At 56.0% G+C, this 20,573-nt stretch overlaps 1 protein-coding gene across 7 annotated transcripts in view; it reads left to right on the top strand.

Moving 5' to 3' along the window:
• The window catches only part of SCUBE1 (signal peptide, CUB domain and EGF like domain containing 1), a 99,056-nt gene that overhangs the window by 51,076 nt on the left and 27,407 nt on the right, over positions 1-20,573 (top strand). For 3 of the 7 annotated variants that reach the window (XM_081130216.1, XM_081130214.1, XM_081130210.1), the window contains exons 5-7: positions 5,857-5,982; positions 10,171-10,287; positions 12,787-12,876. In XM_081130216.1, coding sequence (XP_080986342.1) covers positions 5,857-5,982; positions 10,171-10,287; positions 12,787-12,876 — 333 coding nt within the window. The remainder of the gene's footprint in view (positions 1-5,856; positions 5,983-10,170; positions 10,288-12,786; positions 12,877-20,573) is intronic. The other 4 variants (XM_081130212.1, XM_081130213.1, XM_081130211.1 and 1 more) reach the window with 3 other exon arrangements.

Below are 20,573 nucleotides of genomic sequence, written 5' to 3'. Positions count from 1 at the left end.
AGCCTTTACTGGGCACCACCTGTGTCTTGTGGCTTTCAGGGGACCCTGAGCTGGAGCCATCACCTCTTTAATACCCTTTAATGATCTTCCTCCTCCCCTTCAGGGGGGGAAACTGAGCAAGTTCCAAGGCCACACACATTAAAAGGCCGGAATGGGGATGTGAAGCAGAGCTGGTGGCACCTTCCAGTGGCGTTTGTCCACGCACGCCTGCACAGACTGCGTGTGGTCCTCAGCTGTCAGACAGGCTCCCTCCCACCTCACGGAGGCAGATTCCCTGAAGCCAGCCACATCTCAGCTCTCCCTATGTCCGTCTGCCTTGTACACAGTGCCTGTCCACCCCGTGAGCAGTCGTGGCAGGTGGCGGTGGACCTGGTCTCAGCTGAAAATGTACCCACGTGGGGTGGGCACCCGGCTGGCTCCGCTCATGGCCTCAGCAGGCTCAGGCAGGGGCTCTGAGGAACATAGACTTGTCACTCCCTGACTCGGGGAGGGCCAGGTGAAGAATTAGGCATTTGGGAGAAGCTGGCATTTGAGATGGGCTTGGAGAGACAGGATGTGGAAATGTGGATGGAGCCAGGGAGGCCAGAGGGTTAGGTCATTCCAGGGCTCCCATCTCTGCGGGGAAAGTCCAGGAATGGAAAGGGGCAGCGGGCTTCCCGTCCCCTCCTCTGGACACAAATGCCCCATTGCCTCCAAAAGTCCCCTTGGGAGCACAGGCTCCCATCCTCCTGTCCCACTCCATGTCCCCTGGGCAGGTTGCCAAGCCTTTCCTCACCCTCCTCCCCTCACTTGCAAAGTGGGGGTAACAGCATCTGCTTTGAAACGTGATCCTGAGGCTTAAGGAGAGGATTCGTGTGAAGTGTTGGTGTGCCGAGGTGCTGTGGTGGCTGCAGTCATCCTCAGCCTGCAGTGAGTTTCTGGCTGGCCCGCTTACAGCCCAGGTCTGCCCCCTAGATCCAGCTCCCTACCTCACCTCACCTCAGCTTTAACCTCTCTGTGGCTCAGCGTTTTTCATCTGTTTTTAAAGCATGTGGAACAGCGTGGTGCATGGGCAGCCCTGGGCGAAGGTGTTGTCGTCGTCATCTCCCCCACCAGTTTGGTCCCTGTGTTGTGCCTTTCCCCTGAGGCAGGGCCTTTCTGTGGGTTTTGTCAGCTCTCCTTCAGAGCCGTGGGAGCTGTGTTTGTTTTTCCCTGCATAGCTTGGGAAGCTTGCTGAATCTGGCCTGTTCCTGCCACCACCGAGGCCCCAGCCTCTTTCTGGGCTGCATAACCTTCTATTGATGAGGAGGAAGGGGAGGGAAAGCTTTTCCTCCTAAGTGGGGGGGGGGAGGCACAGCAAGATAATTGTTCTTTCCTCCCTGCTCTGCTGTTCCCACTTGCCTTCCCTTCCCTGGTGTTTAAAGGACTCGCATGCGTGAAGTGATGTTATTGATGAAGTCACCATAGCAACAACCCTTGGGAGGCACGCATTCCAGCTTTGTTACCCTGGTAGGGGCAGTGAGAAAGACTAGCTCCGCGTGCAGACTGAGCTCGCCCCCCGCCCGTGGCCCTGCTTTAGCCATATCCATGAACTTTGCTCTGGTTTGGGGCAGGCAGATTCTGCCATCGAACTCTGCATACCCTCTGGTGGAATATCCGAAAATGATAGAGGCCTTTGGGGAAAAGAGGCCCTGGTGGGGAAGGGCTGCTGGACCTGTCACAGAACCCACCAGTAGGAAGCACTGGGCCTTCAGGAGAGGAAGGTGCTGCTCTGGGCCAGGGCTCTGCCTCTCACACATGTGGCCCTGGCAGGTCTTTCTCCCACCCTGATCCAGCCTCCTTGTGGGTGTTTGTGCCATGGGCAGGGCAGTACCCACTTCACAGGTTTATGATGAGGGTTAAACTAAATGAAAGTGTAGTCAAAGCCCAGTCCCTGTATCACATCTTCTGGAAAACCCAGACTGCCTCTGGCTGGCAGCCGTGCCCTTACTTCCCCGCAGCATCCCTGCCCAGTTTACCACTGTTCCTGGCTCCCCTGCCCAGGATGAGTCCCTCCATTTCTTACCTGTACCCTGAGTCAGCCTCACTGGCCCAGAGTAGGGGATGCACAGTGAGCGAGCGCCTGAGGGCAGGTCCTGTTACTGTCCACTTCATACAGGTGGAAACTAACACTCAGAGAGGTAATGTGATTGCCCAGGTCCTACAGCATGTGGCAGAGTCTGAATGGGACCTGGCGATGTTTTGGCAGAACATCTGTATCCTCATTGTTCCCCACCCGTCCTGGGCACCAGCGAGACACTTGGTCCAAGTTTGCAGGACATAATTGGATTTGGATGAGTTGGATCAAATTAGATTTGAGCTGGCAGACAGCCTGGCCTGGCTGGCACTGGGCCCCTGAAGACAGGGATTTCTGGGAAGGACTGAAATTGTATCTGGCCCAGGGGCAGCTCTCATGGCCATCTTCTCAGGGAGCAGGTGCCTCTGAAGCACTCGGGCTGATGGCAAGTCCATGGTGTGGGAGAAAGCTCAGCTATTCTAACGCTGAACACTCTGTCCATTGTCCACAGTTCAGGGCCCGCCAGCTCCCCAGTGACAGGTTTATGTTGATAAAGATTATTGAGCTGCTTGTAAGTTGTGATCCTTTGGCTGGGAATGGAAGTTCAGTCTCCCTTTCTGCACCACATAAGAGCTTGCGCTTAAAGAGGAGTCTCGCGCCCTCACCTTAGGAAGGAGGTACAGATCTGCTTGCTGGCATCAGTTTCCTGTGCCAGCCACAACACAGCCTGGCACACTAACCATGGGGAGGTGACAAGACTAGTGTAACCCTCGAGTCAGGAAGTTCTGTGGAATTGGCGGAGTTTAGATAGGCCCAGGACTTTGTTTATGGAAGGCAGGAGGAGCGAGGGGGTGGATGGGGCACTTTGGGGTTGGTCAGCTCACAGTGTGGGATTATAGGAGTACGTGTAGGAGGTGGTGGGTGACAAGGCTGGGGAGAAGCTAGAACACCAACTTCTTATACATTTTTGGGCACCCAGGAGCCACAAAAAACATGAGCAAGAAGTGAGGGGTGCCCCTGGACTCAGCCCACCATTGACGATGGCCACTGATGATGGTCAGGGAGGCTGCTCCCTGGCCACCACCCACTGTCAGAAACCTTACAAGGTATGAATGTATCTCAGTGGCCAAGAGCCCTTGTCCTGAAAGCCGCCTAGGAGGCGGGGCTGCCTGGCATGGCTGAGGCCCCTGAGAAGCTGTCCTTTCTCCAGCTCCACAGGAGAAGGACCAGCCTCGGAAGTCAGTGCCCCATAGTTATTGAGTGCCTACCCTACCTGGCACTTTCCCGTCTGTGAGGCAGAGCTTATCGTTCCCATTGTCCAGGTGAGGCTGCAAGAAGTGAAGCAGTTTTCTCCAAGACACACCAACAAGTGAGGAGGCCAGGCTGTGCTCACACCTACGTGAGTCTACCAGACTTCTTTTCTAGGAAAGCCATGCGCCAGCTCGCGAGAGCAACTTCCATCCCAGGGATATCTATCTCCCTGGAGCTTGGTTGGAGCATTTACACCACAGAAATGGGCAAATGTTGCCAGTCAGCCCCCTCCCAAGCCCCACCCACCCCGCCAGTTGCTCAGCATTTGTTAGCACACCACTCTGCAGGTCATGCTACCTGCTGTTTTGAAATTTAATGAGTTCCTTGTGGACTCAAACCTTCCTGTGAGGAGCCTGGCCTTGAAGCACTTTGCTGACTCAGCTATTGATTAGTTGGTCATACTCTGAGTCAGTCCAACAATTTGATTTGAATAAGAAAACCAAGGTGAAGGAATAATAAGAGTAGTGAAATCAGGTGAGATCAGAGGTCAGCATGCTGAGCAAAATGCAGGCTTCTTTCATTTCAATGTTTGGATTTTATTTAACTTCAGAATTTTTCAAATCTTTATTGTAGCTGCCAGGGTATTTGTGTTTTTAAATAAATGTTGATTCTCAGTCACCCCACACCCATGCTTCAGGTGGACAGGATCAGGATCCAGCTAGTCCTCACCTTGAACAGGAGACCAGTGAGCCACCTCTGAGGAGGCTACCTGTGTGTCCCCGCCTCCAGGGTCCTCCCTCTGTCCAAGGCCAGCCCCTCACAGTGGGAGTGGAAGTCAGGTCTCCGGGCAGTGCGTGGGCAGACAGCAGCACTTCCTTTCATCCGCCTCTAGCCTCTTGATGGACTTGTGATCTACAACCTCTCACTTGACCCCGACCTAATAAATTCTGGGAGCTCCTCACAAATCACCAGGAACATAAACATCAACTGGGGTCAACCGAAGGGGGTCCAGGCCGCTCCAGGCAGTCGGGGGGAAGGAGATCAAGTTTCCTGAGGTGGGGGAATGTCCCAGGAACTGTGGTGACTGAGGAGAGGGAACATTGTTCTCACCATCACATCAGTGCCCTCAAAGCTGACTGGGTGGGTGCAGAGGCTGGGCCTCCGGAGACATGAAGCCAGTAGTCCCTGCTCTCAAAGCCTGCGGGCAGCCCAACTGTACCCTCAGCGAGACCTCTCGGGTGGGAGGGTAACAGGGCTTTGTAGTCCGAGGCCTGTGTTCAGGCTTCGAGTTTCCTTTCAACACACTATGGGCTTTTAGGGCAGGCATCTTAATCATGGTTCCCCCATCTCTGAAGGGGGTGCTTGTCTTTATAGGAGACAAGGGCTTATGCAAGAACATGCATAGGACATTGTTCCTGCCTGGGGTTTGGAGCCCCAGTGGAGACTCTGAGAGCCTAGGAGCAGAGGAGACAGGGAGCTGGCTGGCCTTGTGCCGGACAGGGCTTCCGAGTGCAGCCGGAGGACACAGGGGCAGGGCCACCATGAGCAACACTCCAGCTATGAAGCCTTCTGCAGCTGGAGGGCCGGCACTGTAGCAGGCAGTGCGGTGGCCCAGTCCTGGTACCTGTGGCACCCTCCCCTTCTGAAGGCTCCCAGCCAGCAGGGAGGGCAATCGCTGACCTCCCTTTTAAGATGAGACCTTGGAGAAAAAGGTACCCGAGGTTTGAGTACATTTTTGCTTTAAAAGGTAGCATCTGACAATGAGCAGGAATCTTAGGCAAGAATAGGAACATGGTGAACTTGGAATGGACTCTGTGAGGGCTGAGGGTACAGGCACAGGGGTATATGCAGAGCTAGAGACCAGCGCCAGGTTGTGCCAGGCTTTGCACTTGGAGGTGAGGTTTCTGGGGCTCCTGGCTAGCACTACAGTGACCAGGTACATGTGATGACCCCTCTGGCAACTGTTGGGGGGGCGGGGTAGTTCAGCATATAGCTGTGGGGGTGGTGAGGATAAGGCTCGAAGGTCTGTGGAGTAGAGTTGTGCAGAAGCTCAGTGAGAGGTGGATGGTTAGGCGGGACTGACAGTGCCTGGAGGGTGACGTCTGGAGGCTGGCCCCCGGCACATGAACTCAGGGCTCTGCCTGCCTCGTAGGAACATGTGGCATTTCTGTGCAAACTGAAAAGTGCTGTACACCACCGTTTTAATGCCACTCACACCTGCTTTAGTGGGGACACTGTAAAGCCCTGACCTAAAAGCAGTTTCAGAGACCACACCCCATAATCCAATGAGGAGAGAGGCTCTCCTGTGGATTCCTCACTGCCAGTTACTGTGTGACTCTCGGAGCGAGGCCTGGCTCTAGACCCAGGTACTATCTCCTTGTTTGCCCCAGGGCCCCCCATCTAGATAGCGTGTTGCACACCCCATGCCTGTGTACAGTATGTGTGCTCACAGCAGCCCAGAAACACTCCATGTGATCGTGATGTTTCATTGACTGTCTCTTTTCAGCCTAAAATGTTCTCTTCCTCTCTCCCCATGGTCCCCAACCCCTGTCTTGTCTGTCTCTTCCCAGAGGGTATGAACTGCATGAACAAAGACCATGGCTGTGCCCACATCTGCCGGGAGACGCCCAAAGGTGGGGTAGCCTGCGACTGCAGGCCCGGCTTTGACCTTGCCCCAAACCAGAAGGACTGCACACGTAGGTAGATGGAGGCAAATGGGTCAGACATCCCCACGCGTCTCCTGTCATTGCTTTGTGGGAGGGTCTGTCCAGTCTGCTGGATGTGGCTCTGGGAGGGCTCTCAGCGCCTGGGGTGGAGAAAAAAGCAGGGCCCTTGAAGCTATCTGGGGAGGCATGGGGAATGGGGCTGTGAACCCCAGGCTTGGGGCTTTCCCACCTGGCATAACACCACACACACAGGCCCAGAGCTGGGCTAGGTCTTACGTTGGGCCCTGCATGCTGGCCCTGCCAGTGCTTCTTGTACCCCTACCCTCTCCCCCTGACCCCAGAGACCCACTGGCCCTGAGCTCTCGCTCTACAGCAAGAATGGAGGGGCTATTGCACAGGGCCTACAAGCTCGGACTTCCAGCGGGCCAGGGCAGCCCTCGCAGCAGGGTGATATAAAGAAGGGCCGGGCTTGGCTCTGGAAGGTCCAAGCCCAGGCTGAGCTGACCTTATTCCCATGACCTAAGATCAGAACGCACAGTCTACCCCAGCAAAGCCCACCGTAGATGGTGCTACCCTGGGAGACCTGGGTTGAATGAGGCCTCTGGCCAAAGGGGCCGTTTCTGGACCAGCTCCGAGGTTTCAGCCTTTTAATAGAGTCACCCAGCTCCCCAGCAGTAGGAGCCAGCAAACAAAGTAGGACAGTGGCCGAACACACAGCAGTCCTCAGAAGCTTCAGACCCAGCCCACCTCCATCCACTGTGTGGGGAGCAGTGAGATGAGGCCTCTGCTCCCTGGGCAGCTGATACCCAGACTACTCTGTTTGTCCCATGTCTGCAGAAAGCTGAGGAGCTGGTGTGAGTATGCCCAGTTCTGGCAAAGACAGGTGCTCCACACCAGGCCCCCTTCCTGATGCAGGACATGATATGGAGGAGCCTGGATCCAACTCCCAATAGAGAAAGCGGCCCATCCTGGCCACTGCAGTGGGAGGCTGGGGCTGACCAACTCTCACAAGAAAATGGCCTTGCTTTCCACCCTTCGTTCTGCAGAAAGGACACCACCATCCTCAGTCATGGTGATTCTCTCAGAGTCATCCACTCTCCCTTGGTCACCTGCCATACCTCTCCCAGCTCATGCTCTCCTCCAACAGTGACCAAGGTCTTGGGGACCCACATATATCAGGCACAGTCCCTGTCTTCAAGGAGCTCACACTCCAGCCCCCACTCATGATTCAGCCATCCCTCAAAGCGAAGATGCTTCCTTCTGCCACGGTGTGGGCCAAGATGTGGACCTTCCTCTTGTTTTGTGGTCTTTCCTATGGAGTCGCAGAGATAAACATGTGTGCTATCCTCAATGGCAGGACACTCAGGGACATGCCCAGCTCCAGCACCATGCTCCGGCCAGGCCCTCCTGTCCGCTATACCAGACACATTCCTTTAGCTGCACAGAGAGCTCCTGCCACCCGGCAACCTTCAGAACAGAATGTGAATAACTCCAGCTTTCCCGGCCCTCCTGCTGGTAATCCGAGCTTCCTCAGGACAGAGGCCAAGGGCAGGCACATGTGGAGTAGGCAGGCTTGTTGACAGGCTCGCAGGAAGGAGAGCACATTCCTTCAGGGAGCAAGACTGGCTGACACTCTCCCTGGCCAAGCCCTGAGCGAGGCGCTGGGGGGAGAGCTGCCAGCCCTGGGAGGTGGCTGGGGCTGACCGGCCAGCTGCCTCATTCTTTAATTCCATCTGGGATGAGTGCTACAAGGGGACACTTTACTCAGAGAGCACCTCCTGAGTGGCCAACCTGATCTGAGTGGTCAGGGACAAGCAGGGCCCTGTGAATGGCTAAGACTACCCCTACCTCACCCCAATGGAGAAGAGTCAAGCCCTTTCCCAGAGCATTTGCTAGTGAAAGAAACAGCAGTCCCTCCCTCCCTGTGCAGTGGCTGGTGTCACCAAGGTGTATGGAGGGTCTGATAGCGCCTGGGGCCAAGCAGTGGGTGCGTGCCCCCGCCCTCCTGTATAGGGGTGCACAGACGGCTGTCCACCTAGTCGACTCTGGATCCTTCCCAGTGGTTAATGTAGCAGGGCTACAGTCATTAGCAATGAGATTTTCCCCCTATCCCTTGAGGTCACTCAAGGTCCAGGAAATTCCATCTCTGGAGTTGGGTTGGGGCTGAGGCTGGGCCCAGCCAGCCTTGACTGACCAGCAGGACCAAACTCTCACCCCCCCAGGGCCCAGGACTCAGGACCCACGACCCACACCAGGGTCAGGGAGGTTTTCCCATTCTTCTCGGTCTTCCCAGAGCCCTAGGTGCTGGTATTTATTTCCACAGGAGCTGTGGGCCCTTCAAGTGCTCACAAGCTCAGCCTTTGGGGTCTGTGAGAGGCACAAACACCTGTGTGGAGGGAGCGAGGGACCCTCAGCATGGCCCTCCCTCCAGTTGCCTCGAACAGACCTGTGTCCTCACTTCTAGGGCATAGCTCATCTCCTGGACCCCGAACTTGGAAAGAACTAGCCGCAGTATTCTTGCTGCCTATTCTCCGGCTCCCCACCACCCACTCAGACAGGGCTTTTTCACTCTGGAAAGGGACGTGATGTCTTGCCTACAGTGGGGCTCTGCATAGGTCTCTCCCTCATCTGGGGTCTATGCTAAGTGGCCACCCGCTGGAACCCTGGGCTACCCTGGGCCTCGTCCTGGGCTAGAGATGAGCTATTTCAGCGATGGGAGAGCAACTCCAGGCTGCCAGGTTCCCTGGGACACCAAGAGGAGGGATGCTCCGGTGGAGAAGTGGCCCAAGGACGTTGTGCTCGAAGCCCCAGCTGAAGCAGTTCTGCAGGTCCTTGAAGTGTCACCCTGGAAGTCGGGCCCCACCTTCGGATGCTCTTCAGCTCCCTGTGGAAGAGGTGGCCTGCTGGGACCTCTGGTCACTAGAACAGCATCTGGGACACTGAGCAGGAGCCATTCTCTGTGCGTCTCTCTGCCAGGCACCGTCGCTCAGATTGGGGGCTCGTGGAGGCTCTATGCATGTTTGTGGGGAAAAAGCAGGACCTGGGAACATGGCTGCAGAACTCGGCTGAGATTCTTGGGCTCCTTCACGGAGCATTGCCACCAAACAACTCCCCTGGGACCGGCCCTGCTCTTGGGTCACCCTGATGGAAGGCATTCGCTCGGACTCTCCCAGTTCAGGGTTTTTAGCCCCTCTGCGGTTGGTCTATTGATTTTTGCATATTTGATCATCAGGGGTTCGCCAAGTGAATTAGGGGTGTAGGTTGAATTATGGACAGATGGCTAGGGCATCCAAGGAGAGGCCCTGTCCTCCAGGCCCTGTGTAGCAGGGGACAGGCACCCTGTGGTCTCACTGGCAAATTGAAGCAGGGCGGCAGGAACCCTTCCCGGAGATCTGCGCTTCCTTTAGTGAGAGTCCCCCACCTGGAAAGTGACAGCAGCATGTTTTCTTTTGAATAAACTCGAATTTATCGTTTTCCTTGCTTCAGACTGGCTCGTGTTTGTTCAGCCCCCTTTTTAGCCGCCGCATGTCTCTGATGCTATGGAATATTTTAAGGTTCTGGGCTGAAAAGTACCAGCTTCTCCACGCCCTTAGGCATTGAAAGCTATGTAATGTGCTTAAATAAAAGGTCATTTTCAAAACTGTGCCTGAGGCGACACTAACTTGCACACATTCTGTCCACTTGAACATGCCTTGGGGAGATTAGGGCTTTGAGGGGATAGAGTTTGAGACAGCTTCTGGGACTTGGAGAGCATAGACATCCATGGGGACACCTTTCCACAGGCCTAAGACTTAAGCAGAGGAAAGAAAGCTCTCAAGAACCAAGGAAAACAAGTGTCCCCTCCTCCCCCCCCGGAATATGCCTGCTGTTACAGACATTTGCCCCATCGAGTCTGGCTGAAGTGTCTGGCGGCCCAGGAAGGGTCAGATTGTCTAGCTCATCCCTTCCTTGACTCGCACCATCTGAGTGCATCAGCTGTGCGCCGTCTGTTGGAAGCCCAGGTCACCATAGTGCATTCTCTGTCCTACCCAGCGACTGTTGGGAAGTGAACCATGCCATCCAGGACCCTCGAGCGCTGAGGCCCAGGGAAGGTGGGCCCAGTCACTGACAGTCTCGTAGCCCCACTCTCCCCTTCCCTTAAAAGAAACTCACACCGATAAACTAATCGTTCTTGTCGTTCTGTTTATACGTACGTATGTACACTTCGGGCCTAACTAGTAACCTGTAACTATGGAAACGGAGGCTGCCAGCACAGCTGTGAGGACACAGACACCGGCCCCATGTGTGGCTGCCACCAGAAGTATGCTCTCCACTCGGACGGCCGGACATGCATTGGTAAGTAGACTCCTTTGCCGCGCTAGCACTCTTGCACCACCCTGCCCTCCACGGGGTGCGCTGGTGGCTCTGAAGTCAGCCAGCACCCCACCCTGCCCCCGTTTCCAAGAAGGAAGCTTAAGGGAAACAGGAAAATGTGTGCCTCACAGAGATGATGGGAATCCTCTGTGGAGGCACCAGGGCCATTCAGCCCGCAGGACCAGGTGCCCCTGCCTTGTGTCACGCTCCGTTTTCTGCAGGCCTCCCTCCTCCACACTGGAGCGGGCCCCGGGCAGGTGGTCTGTGGGCGGGGGAAGGTGTGTGTGCCTGAGGTGGGCAGCTTCTATTCCTGAAGCACAGGTTCCTCCCCTCCTGTGAAGACAGACACACAGCAGACTCACTTAACCTCCTCACGCCCCATGGGCGACGTGAGCTGCCCCGCAGTCTGGGAAACCAAGAGGTTTTCCAGAAGCTGCTTTAAGTCTTCATCCTAGAACCGGGGGAGGGCCTGGGTGTTTTTACTACTCTCCCTGCCCGAACTAGCGGGGCTCTGGCCGGACTTCCTGTCCCACTGAGAGTCCCTTCTCAGCGATGCCCTCCCGTCACCTCACCTGTCACACGGGGTCTCCATGTGAGTCTCGGTCACCTCCTTCCTCCTGGTCTTATTTCCAAGGGGAAGTGTGAATGTTAATGATTATCTGGTGCCATAATCACTAGTGGGTTCCTTTCCCACTCAAAAATAACAGCCACTTTTTAACTGAGAAAAAGGGATTTCAAGGTTGGTCCTCCTTGCTCTTCAGTGCTGGCGAACTCGGGGGACCCCCAAGTCAGTTTTCATGGTTATATTTCTGTTTTTTAAAAAAGCCCCGTTTCCTCTTATCAACGAGGAAGATAGTTCTCAAGACACTTTCAAGTGACAAGAAAGGGGTTGGCAAGCAGGAAAAGCCATAACACCCAGAGTTTGCTGTTGCATTCTGTCCCCTGTGACTCTGTGCCCCGGTGTCTGGGAGTCAGGCAGAGGGGTGGGGGCCGGGGTGGGGCGCCAGGGTCACATCCTAGTCCTGGCTGTCGTCCCAGGTGCTGCTGCCTGCGTGGTTCTCCCTTCCTCTGTGTGGTCCCTCCTCTCCGACAGCCGTTTTTGGTTTCATTTTATCTCATTCCTCCTGCTTTTCTGGTGATGGTCCCTGATTGCCTGTCTTGTCTGATAACTGATGTTCATTAGTTATTTTCAGAGCCAAAAGCCAAACCAAACCAAACAACCAAAAAAAATTCAAAGCAAAACCCGGTCTCAGACCAGTGTCTCTATTGCAGCCTGATCCCATCTAGAACCTCCTCTCCCACCCCTCTCCCTGTCTCTGCTGTCCCCCCGGGCCTCTCCGGGGCCCCCAGCCCCCTCCCTGTCTCGTCTGCTGGGATCTCCCTCAGTGTTTGCGTCTGCGGTGGAGCCGCCTCTCAGGCCACTGGGCCAGCGCAAACAGCTGCCGGTCAGATACCCACCCAGCCTCGTCTAACACACCTTGTCTTTGTCCACCCGACTCACCCTTATTTTTTATCTTGTAGTGTCTGCTGCATGTGACGGCCCCTGCTTGGATCTCCTTTCTAATGTAACTTCCCTTGCCCCCTCTTTCCCTCTCCTCCCCTCCTCTTAGAAACCTTTTCCCAGACCCAGCTCCTGAGCCATTGCTCCCTGCTGGCCAGGAGAACCTTCCATCTGCCTGCTCCCTGCTCCTTAGGTTCCCCGTGAGCAAGGTCTCTGCATACCTCCCTCTGAGCAAAGAAGCAGAACCGGCTAACCTCACGTGCTCCTCTGTGGGGAGCGTCTTGGCGGAGCTTCCTGCCCGGCGCCCCATGGGCTCTCTCTGCACGCTCCTAAAATGACTGACCCATCTTTGCAGCCCCTTGTGAGCACCTGACTGTATCTCTAGCCCTCTATAGACAAGCAGGCAACCAGCGCTGCCCAAGTCGATCCCCTGGTTTTCTTTCTGCTCAATTGGATCGTTGTGTGTGTGTGTGTTTGCTCCTCTATGTTTTGTTCTTAATTTTGCATGAGTGTTTGACACACTTTCACGCCCTTGAGATAGGGTGTCTGCCGTCCAGGCGCAGCCATCACCGGACCTCGCGCCCTGTCCCCTGTCCTGTGCTTGTCCTGTGCCTGCCTCTCCACCCCGAGCCATGGTGTCTGTGACTGCTGTGTCTGCGTGGGCTCCGCAGTGGTCTGCTCCTGTGGCCCCTGCAGATGCTGCCGCCTCTGTGTGCAGATGGGCCCTGTGTCCCGTCTGCGTCCCTTTGTGGTCACCCCCTTCTTTCACCCCCCACCCCACCCCACCCCTGCCGCCTCTTCGCTCTGCCCTGAACATGCCACCTTGGAGGTGCCTGGGTTTAGCGCCTTGGTGAGGACGCCGCCGGCCGCATGCTGTGTTGGCTTTGTGTGCGCCACACCAAAAGGCTGACTGTCTTGGGCGCGGGAAGTGGGCTCTCATTAACCAGTGGCTCCATGTTTGTCCCTTACTTGTGTTTTAGAGAAGGATGAGGCTGCAATTGAGCGCTCTCAGTTCAATGCCACGTCAGTAGCTGATGTGGACAAGCGGGTGAAACGGCGCCTACTCATGGGTAACACTTTTCTTCCACTTCCTTTGTTGTCCTTGCACTTTTGCGCGTGTGTGCGCGTGCGTGTGTGGTATGTGCAGGGGTCTGCGTGTGTGCTGGCATATCGGGCTGTGAGTGTGTGCAGGCGTGTGGGGTGTGTGCATGTGGGCTGTCCGACTGTGTGGTGTGCCCACATGTGTGGGGTCACGTGTGCCATGTGTGAGTGTGGGGGGCTCCACTCCAGATGTGAACTCACTTTTTCCTTTTTAAAGTTTTTGCCTTTCATCAAACACGTGTATTTCTTTGTGTGTTTGTAGCAGAGAAGCCAGAGCCCATGTCTTGTGGCCTCTGCGTGTGAGGACTCGTGTGCAGTAAACCCCTCTGCGTGCGGTAATACCACTTTGGCAGTTAGACCCTGGGATCAGCACAGCACACTGACCGCAGGAGCAGAGGAGGGCATTCACATTCGTGTAGAGCAGGCATGCAGGCGGCCTGGGTCTCATCCGTCTCCTCCTTAGGACAGAAGCCACGTTAAGAAAAAAGGCCATGTCTAGATTCAGGGCTGGGGATCTTAAGGGCATCCCGTCAACCCTGCTTGGTTTATGGTTGGGAAATTTGCTACCCAGGGAGGGGAGGACCGGTTAAGGCAGGGATGGGGAACGTATGCCCGCAAAATCATTTGGTCTGGCCCTGCCAAGGCAACTGCAGGCGGGAATCGAAAATCAATAAATCTAGGAGTTTTTTTCATAGCTAATTTTTAAGTTGATGATTTTGTATAGCCTGTGAATGATGTTATAAACATCCAAATGGCCCTTCACGGCAAAAGGGTTCCCCACCCCTTAAGGCCATCTAGCAGGCCTCACTCACCCCTCCTGGCCCCAAGGCTCCCAACTCCATGAATAACCCCAGCCCTAGGCTGCTGGACTAGCAGCCTTCACCCACTTTTCCATGGTAACCCCTCTGGTACCCACTTGCCTTGGGGGTCCACATGATGTCAGCTTCACCCTGAGTACTGCCCCTGGGCTGGACCCAGACTCCAGGGTGCCATGCCCAGAAGCACCTGGTGCCACTCGGTGGCTCAGAGGCTGCTGGCGTGGCTGACCCGGGCCAGGGCAGTGCGTGGGAAGGGAGGAGGGGAGAATTCGATTGCTCTTCCGCTGAGCTCAGTCTGCACAGCAGAAGAGCAAGTCGGCCTCATTCATTCATTCCTGTTTCCCACAGTTCATTCATTCATTCCTGGTGCCACAGTTTTGGGGCTGCTGGCCCCTCAGTGGTGCCAGCTGCCTCAGCCTCTGGAACACAGATGTAGGATTACCAAAGACGGTCACAGCCTTGTTTGTGCCACTGGGATAGGTCACACCAGCCTTGGGTGCTGTGGGGCCAGGTGGGGCATTCCCTGTGTCTCCGATGAGGAAACCAAGGGTCACTGGGGTGCCCTGGCTTGCCCCAGATCACACTACCTGAGCTTAGCCCAGAGCTCATGTCAGTGTGGGTCACCTTAATTGTCAGATCACAGGACCATGGAGGTCAGATCCTGAGGGTCCTGGAGAGGTCACGTAGTTTCTCTGTCCTCATGTGAACCTCAGAGGAACCCAGACATCTAGGGAGGAGAGAGATCTAAGTGGGGCCATGGGAGGGATGGGGCCTTGTGTGCTGGGAGTAGGCTTGAGGCTTATCCTCTCCCGTGGGGCTTTGAGAAGCAAAGGAGCTCATGGGCTGGCTGACAGTACTCTGTGAACCCTGAAGTCCACAGGGGGCAGAACACGCATAGCCTTGTTTCTAGGATGAGAACACATCCTGCTTGCTGAGGGCAAGCAAGTCTCGGGGATTCACCTCTAGTCACATAGGCAGGTGGCTCAGCTCAGACCAGAAGCCACTCTTTGCAGGTTCTCTGGACAGGGCTGTCTTGACCTGCGCTATCTGGGTTGGCCTGGGAAGCGCTGGAAATGGCCAAGAGGTAGGCTTTATGGCCCCACAAGCAGGCATGCCCACTGCCCTCCAGGAAGGTGTGAATTAGCACTGTGGACTTTCTGGAAAGGTGGCTAGAAGTGAACAATGGGAACCTAAGAGTTGCTAGTGCTCTGAGGCCCAAGAGGGTCCAGGCCTCTCAGCCTCACTTACTGGGAGAGGGGGGCACTGCTGCAGAGGCCAGAGCCCCAGAGCAGGAGGACCAGTGAGAGGTGGTAGCAGGAGAAAGCCGAGCTGAGTCGGCATCAGGCAGGTGAGTGGCAGAGTAGGTGTGTAGGTGGAGGGAAGGGCCTCTGCACTTGCTTTTTCTAATTAGAGTAGGTAGGTAATGGCCCAGAGCCTGATCCTGGAGGGGGTCAGGGAGATGTGGAAAGAGGCACCTAGAACACAGCCAGCCACCTTACCAGGGTTTCAGAAGTAGGCATGAGGAAGGGCCAAGGGAATGGATGCTGACTGGTCCCCGACATTCCCACCTCTCTAATATAGAAATCTCCCCCCATCCCCTTAGAGCCTGTCTTGTCCTCAGGCAGAAGAGGCCTCTCCCTCCTCCAGCCTTCCTACAACAGGACCCCTGGGGGAGAAGGACCACCAGCCCAGGTCCTTACCTAGGTGACCATCCTCAGAGGCTTCCTGAAGGGCGCCATGCACAGCTGAGCCCACCCTCAGGAGCTCATAATTCTTAGCATCTGGCTCCTCTGAGCATAGCTGTGTGGTACAGACTTAGGGTCCTGTTGGATATCAGGCCCTAGCTAGTAGTCCCCAGCAAGACATGGCTGCTCCTAGGCTATATTAATAGAGGCAAGGGATGGAGCATGAGGGAGGTGACCATCCCCATTCTGCCCAGTGCTGCTCAGAGCACACCTGGGTAATCTGCTAAGAGCCCAGCCCTGGCAGGGAAAGAGCAGCCAAGACAGTGAGGGGAATCAGAGTGTCACTGGCCTGTGGGATGGAGCACAGGCAGGGTAGCCCAGTGGATCCTCCAGCTAGTGGGCCACTTGAGCCCTCTTTGGGGTCCTGGGAGGGGACTGGGGATGAACAGGCAAAGGGGGAGGGAGCTTGTTCTGTGGCCCAGGAACAGATGAGGAAGGTGAGACACTGGGGAATTCCATGGCAAGGTCAGACCCTGGGCCATCCAGCTCCAGATGAGCAACTGTTGCAAGGAAGACTGGGGCCATGGTGCCTGTGAATGGTCTCATGTGAGCAGTGCCCATTGTAGTTGTGGTTCAGGGCTTTGCCAGAGCAGGCACGTGTGCCGAAGCCACCCCGTGGCTGAGGGGGCCTGGCAGGTGTCTTCCAGCCCTGAGATGCAAGTTATCTCCTGGGTAGATGGGGCTTGTTTTCAAGGTGGGTAGGGAAGCATTGTGAGAGAGGGCTTCCTTTCCCCTCTCCACATCTCAGTGTCTCCGAACAGACAAGTGCCTCCTCACTGCAGGCTCCGTGTTCCAGTTTGCCTTCCCCCAGATGGAGGGAGAATTTGGGTCTTATATGCTCTTATAGGCTGTTTGACTCAGTTATTTCGGAAATATTTGTGCCCAGACTGCAGAGCTCACAGGTACCTTAGATGTCTACTGCTCATTTAATTAGCTGCTTCATCTCTTAACATGACCAAGAGCCAGGACCTAAGCAAAAAATGGCACAAGATGTCTGAGCTAAAACCTGAGCCCTGGGCCCATATTTGAGCCTCTCTTCCTCTCTTAGAACCTGCCTGCTTACCTGGTCAGAGGTTAGCGTTTTGGTTACAAGGTTCTCAAGTATGGAAACATACCGAGCCAGCACTGAGACCCTGCAGTGTCACTGACACTCTGGCTGTACTACGCTGGCTACTATCCCGTGGCTCCCAGAGGCTCCATCCCTGGAGCACCAGCAGTAGAGAGGGCTGTCTCTCTGTCTCTGTTAGAAACCAGTGAAGACACAGCTCCAAGGGGAAGTGGCTTGCTCAGCCTGTGCAGCTAGGGCAGGCCTGACCCTGCTTCGGTGGGAGGAGAGGGCCCCGGAGGGAAGACTGCAGGCAGTAAAACATGGTAGTTGTCAGTCTTGAGGGTGAAACCTCCAGAGAGCTTGGGGAGGGGGGTGGTTCTGTAACATAGTGGCCTGGGGACATTTAGGGCCAAGGCCCTATCCCACCCTGGGGTCTCAGTTGCTGTTTGTAATTACCCCAGTCACTGAGTACAGGCTAAGAAAGGAGCAGTTGTGTCTACCTTAACTTGGCCTCAAAATATATAACTGGTTTTACAGTCCCCTCAGTGAAAATGTTTGGATGAGAGGGTCAGAGTGATTATTTCAATTATTTGGCCTACTTTCCCGTGTGAAACATCTGAGTGCTCAGCCAAGCTGACCACAGCTTACAGCAGGACTGATAAGATCTGGGAGCCACACTCGTCAACTCCGGGTCTCTAACGAGTTCCTTTCCCACAAGCATCCTTGGGCTAGATGCGTACGTTTCCTGTTGCTGCTGTTAACTAGTTACCACACTCCTAGTGCCTGAAAACAGCACAAGGTACTCTCTCCTGTGTCAGAAATGGGACTTGGTGCTCACTGGCTAAAGTCAGGGTGTCAGCAGGGCTGCATTCCTCCTGGAAGCTCTAGGGGCGAATCATTTCCTAGCCTTTCCAGCTTCTTGCCCCACATCCCTTGGCTCACAGCCCCTTCCTCCACCTTCAAAGCCTGCAGCACCATATCTGTCCAGCCCTGCGTCCAGCACCACGTCTTTCTCGGACCTCCCTCTTCCACTTCTAAAGCCCCATGTGCCCACATTGGGCCCACCCAGATAGTCCACAGTGATCTCCCAACTCAAGGACTGTAGTTTTTAATCACATCTACAGAGTCCCTTTTGCCACATAGCGCCACAGAGGATTAAGATATGGACATTTCAGGGGCTGGTATTCTTCCAACCACAGGTGGTTCACATGGGCTGAGAGCAGCCTCCCGGCAGTCTGACTGCTGTGCGCCCCCCAGGCAGAGCCCACGTCTGCCCTCTTCCCTGGCTTATCCCCAGGACCACTAGCCTCCTGCACAGGGCAGGGCTGGGAGTGTGGGATGTGCTGGCTGGTGCAGGAAGCCCACTGCCGCCCCCTTGGGAGAGCTTCCAGCCTTTGCAACCTCCCCCATAGTGAGTACCCACTGCTTCCTCCGGCCGTCTCCGAACGCTACAGCCCACTCAGCTCTCTCCAGTGAGTCTTGGGAGGCAGCTGTCCCCACTGCACAGATGGCAAAGTAAAGCCCTGAGAAAGGAAGAGGCACCCCAGGCCCAGCGAGCTGTGAGCAGCAGTCTTGGCCAAGGTTCAAGGCTGTGGACTCCCCAGTCCAGGGCCCTGGGTCAAGAGTAGAGGCAGGCTTGAGGCTTGGCAGCCATCCCAGGGGTCTCTAGGCCCAGGCCCAGTGGCCACAGGAATTGTTCATCTTTAGCCCCAGCTTTCTCTGGGCAGCACACTGTCCTCAGCCTTCACTTAGCTCACAGCCACTCTGAGAGTCGTGCTAAAGTGATTCCCATTTTACAGGTGAAACTGAGGCACAGGATGGTAGCTAAGAATTCCTTCCCCTGCACTCCCACAGCTGGCACCTGCCCTTCTCCCTGTACTTGTCCACCTCTGAGCCCAGGTTTCCTTCCATCAAGTAGACATGAGGCCATAATCCGTCCACCTTGCTGGGTTCAGACGAGGTACCCTAACCTGTGCATCTGGGGCCTGGCCCACAGAACAGCACTCGGTAAAGGAGATGCTGAGAGAGTCCCAGGGAGGGGGACAGAGGGGCTGGAGACCTGGAGGATGGGAAGACCAGGGGTAGTGGGGCAGTTATGGTCATAATGGCTGACATCTGGTGGGTACAGACTGAGCCCCACGCTGTCCCCAGCCTCATGTAACCTCATAGCCACCCTTAGAGGTCCAAGCGATGTCCCCTGAAGAGGGGTTTATTCCTAGGTCCATTCCTTACATCCCCAGCCCATGCCTACCCTCCCCACCTTGCCAGCCCAGCCCTGTGGGTAGGAGTTCTCCCCACTCGCTGAGTGAGGAGGCTGGCACCGCGGGGGCACCTTCACTTCCTCCGGCCACCTGCTCTGCTGCCTCACAGGGAGCCACCCTTAGGAGCCCTGTCGAGGGCCCAGCTTTCTGGCCTGGCCTGACTCACTCATTAGCCTGGGGCCTCGTGTTTGTGGGTCCAAATGCTGGCTCCTCCCAATAGTTGTGTGACCTGGGACAGGGCCTGCTTCAAGGGTTCATGACTCACAAACTCGCCCAGGGCCACCCCCCCGAAGGCCCACAGTTGGTTGATGCTCTGCTGTCTTAAAATTCTTAATTTTTGAAAAGGCCCTTATTTTTATCTTTATTTTTATTTTACACTGGGTCCCACAAATTATGCTCCTGCCCGTCACTTCAGCCCCCAACTCCCACTTTAGCCCAAAGGACTGGGTAGACTTCCCTGCCCCCCTTTCCGTATGTATCACTCAGTACAGTGGGCGTCTGTTTGCCTTGGAGCGATGCAGCCAAGGTGGGCACAGCAGAAATGATCCCCCTGTGCCGCAGGGGCACTGAGGGCCCAGGTAGACGCCGTAGCCTGCCCAAGGACCCCCACAAGGCGACATGGAGGACAGGCTGATTGCTGGATGCTGGCTCTGACTCCTGACTCCACTCCCTGTCTCCCCCCACCCCCTTCAGCACAGGGCCTGGCAGAGGAGGCCCCTGAATGTTGGTTCTCAGGGTTACTACACCATCCTGCAAGCACTGGCTGACCAGAGTGAGGCTGTGGTCTGGAGGGGCCACTGGGAGGCTGTGCAGGTCACCTAGGAGGACACTGGTGGCCTGGCCCAGAGGGCAGCAGTAAGAGCAGGTGCTGGACTCTGATGTCAAGGCAGTAGCAGGACCAGTCCCTGGGCCCCAGGGCCCCAGGGCCCCAGGTGAGGGTGGGTAGGGAGCCTCCTCAGATGTGGCCTGGGCCCAGAGGGCAGCGTTGATAAAGACTGGAGCCCTGGGGGAGGGACGGAGAGATCACTGGGGCTCTGGGGCTGGGGCCTGCTGAAGACAGAGATTTGAGGCTGCCAGGCAGGCTTGCATTAGTCCAGCCGGTCCCAACTATTCTGCCACTTCCTGGCTCCCCAGCCCTGGGTGGATTCCGAGCTCCCTGCACCCATTCCTCACCAGGGAGGTAGAGGGTACAGAAGCCTCTCACCAAGCTGCCATGAGCATGGGGTATGAAGGCCTGGGACGGGCCTGGTGCAGGTGACCCACCATGAGGAACTGTGGGAAGGGGTGGTCAGCACCCAGGGACCCCGAGCCCCTGGCTCAAAACATGAACTTTAGGCACAACCATTGTCTAGGGCAACTCGGGAAGAAACAAAGTCTGGGGGTCCAGAGAGAGGTGGCCACTCAGACTCAACCTCACCCCCATCTTGGCCTCTGTACAGAGACAGGAAGGGCCTACAAGACCCTTGGAGGCTGTCTGGCCAGATCCATGTCTCAGGATCCCATGGTCCATGCCCATGCCACCTCCACCCCTGCCACAGTGGAGAGGCCCAGTGCTGATCCTGCTGTCCCAGCGTAAGGCCACCAGCAGTGCCCCAGCCCGAGCTCAGCTCCTGCTCCCCCCCCCCGACCCTACAGTGTACCCCACCTCTCCAAGGCCTGAGCCTTAATTACCTGCACCGGGGAACGGACAGCCCGTTCCCCTACGGAGAGGGCTCTCCACACAAAAGGCTGAAAGGCACCGTGAGCCTGTGAGGGCCCTTTGACTTGAGGGTGGGGGTGGGATTTCCCTCTGGT

Source organism: Miniopterus schreibersii (genome assembly GCF_964146895.1).
Source record: "Miniopterus schreibersii genome assembly, chromosome: 2".
Classification (NCBI taxonomy): Eukaryota; Metazoa; Chordata; class Mammalia; order Chiroptera; family Miniopteridae; genus Miniopterus; species Miniopterus schreibersii.
This window is presented reverse-complemented; position numbering and strand designations above follow the sequence as displayed.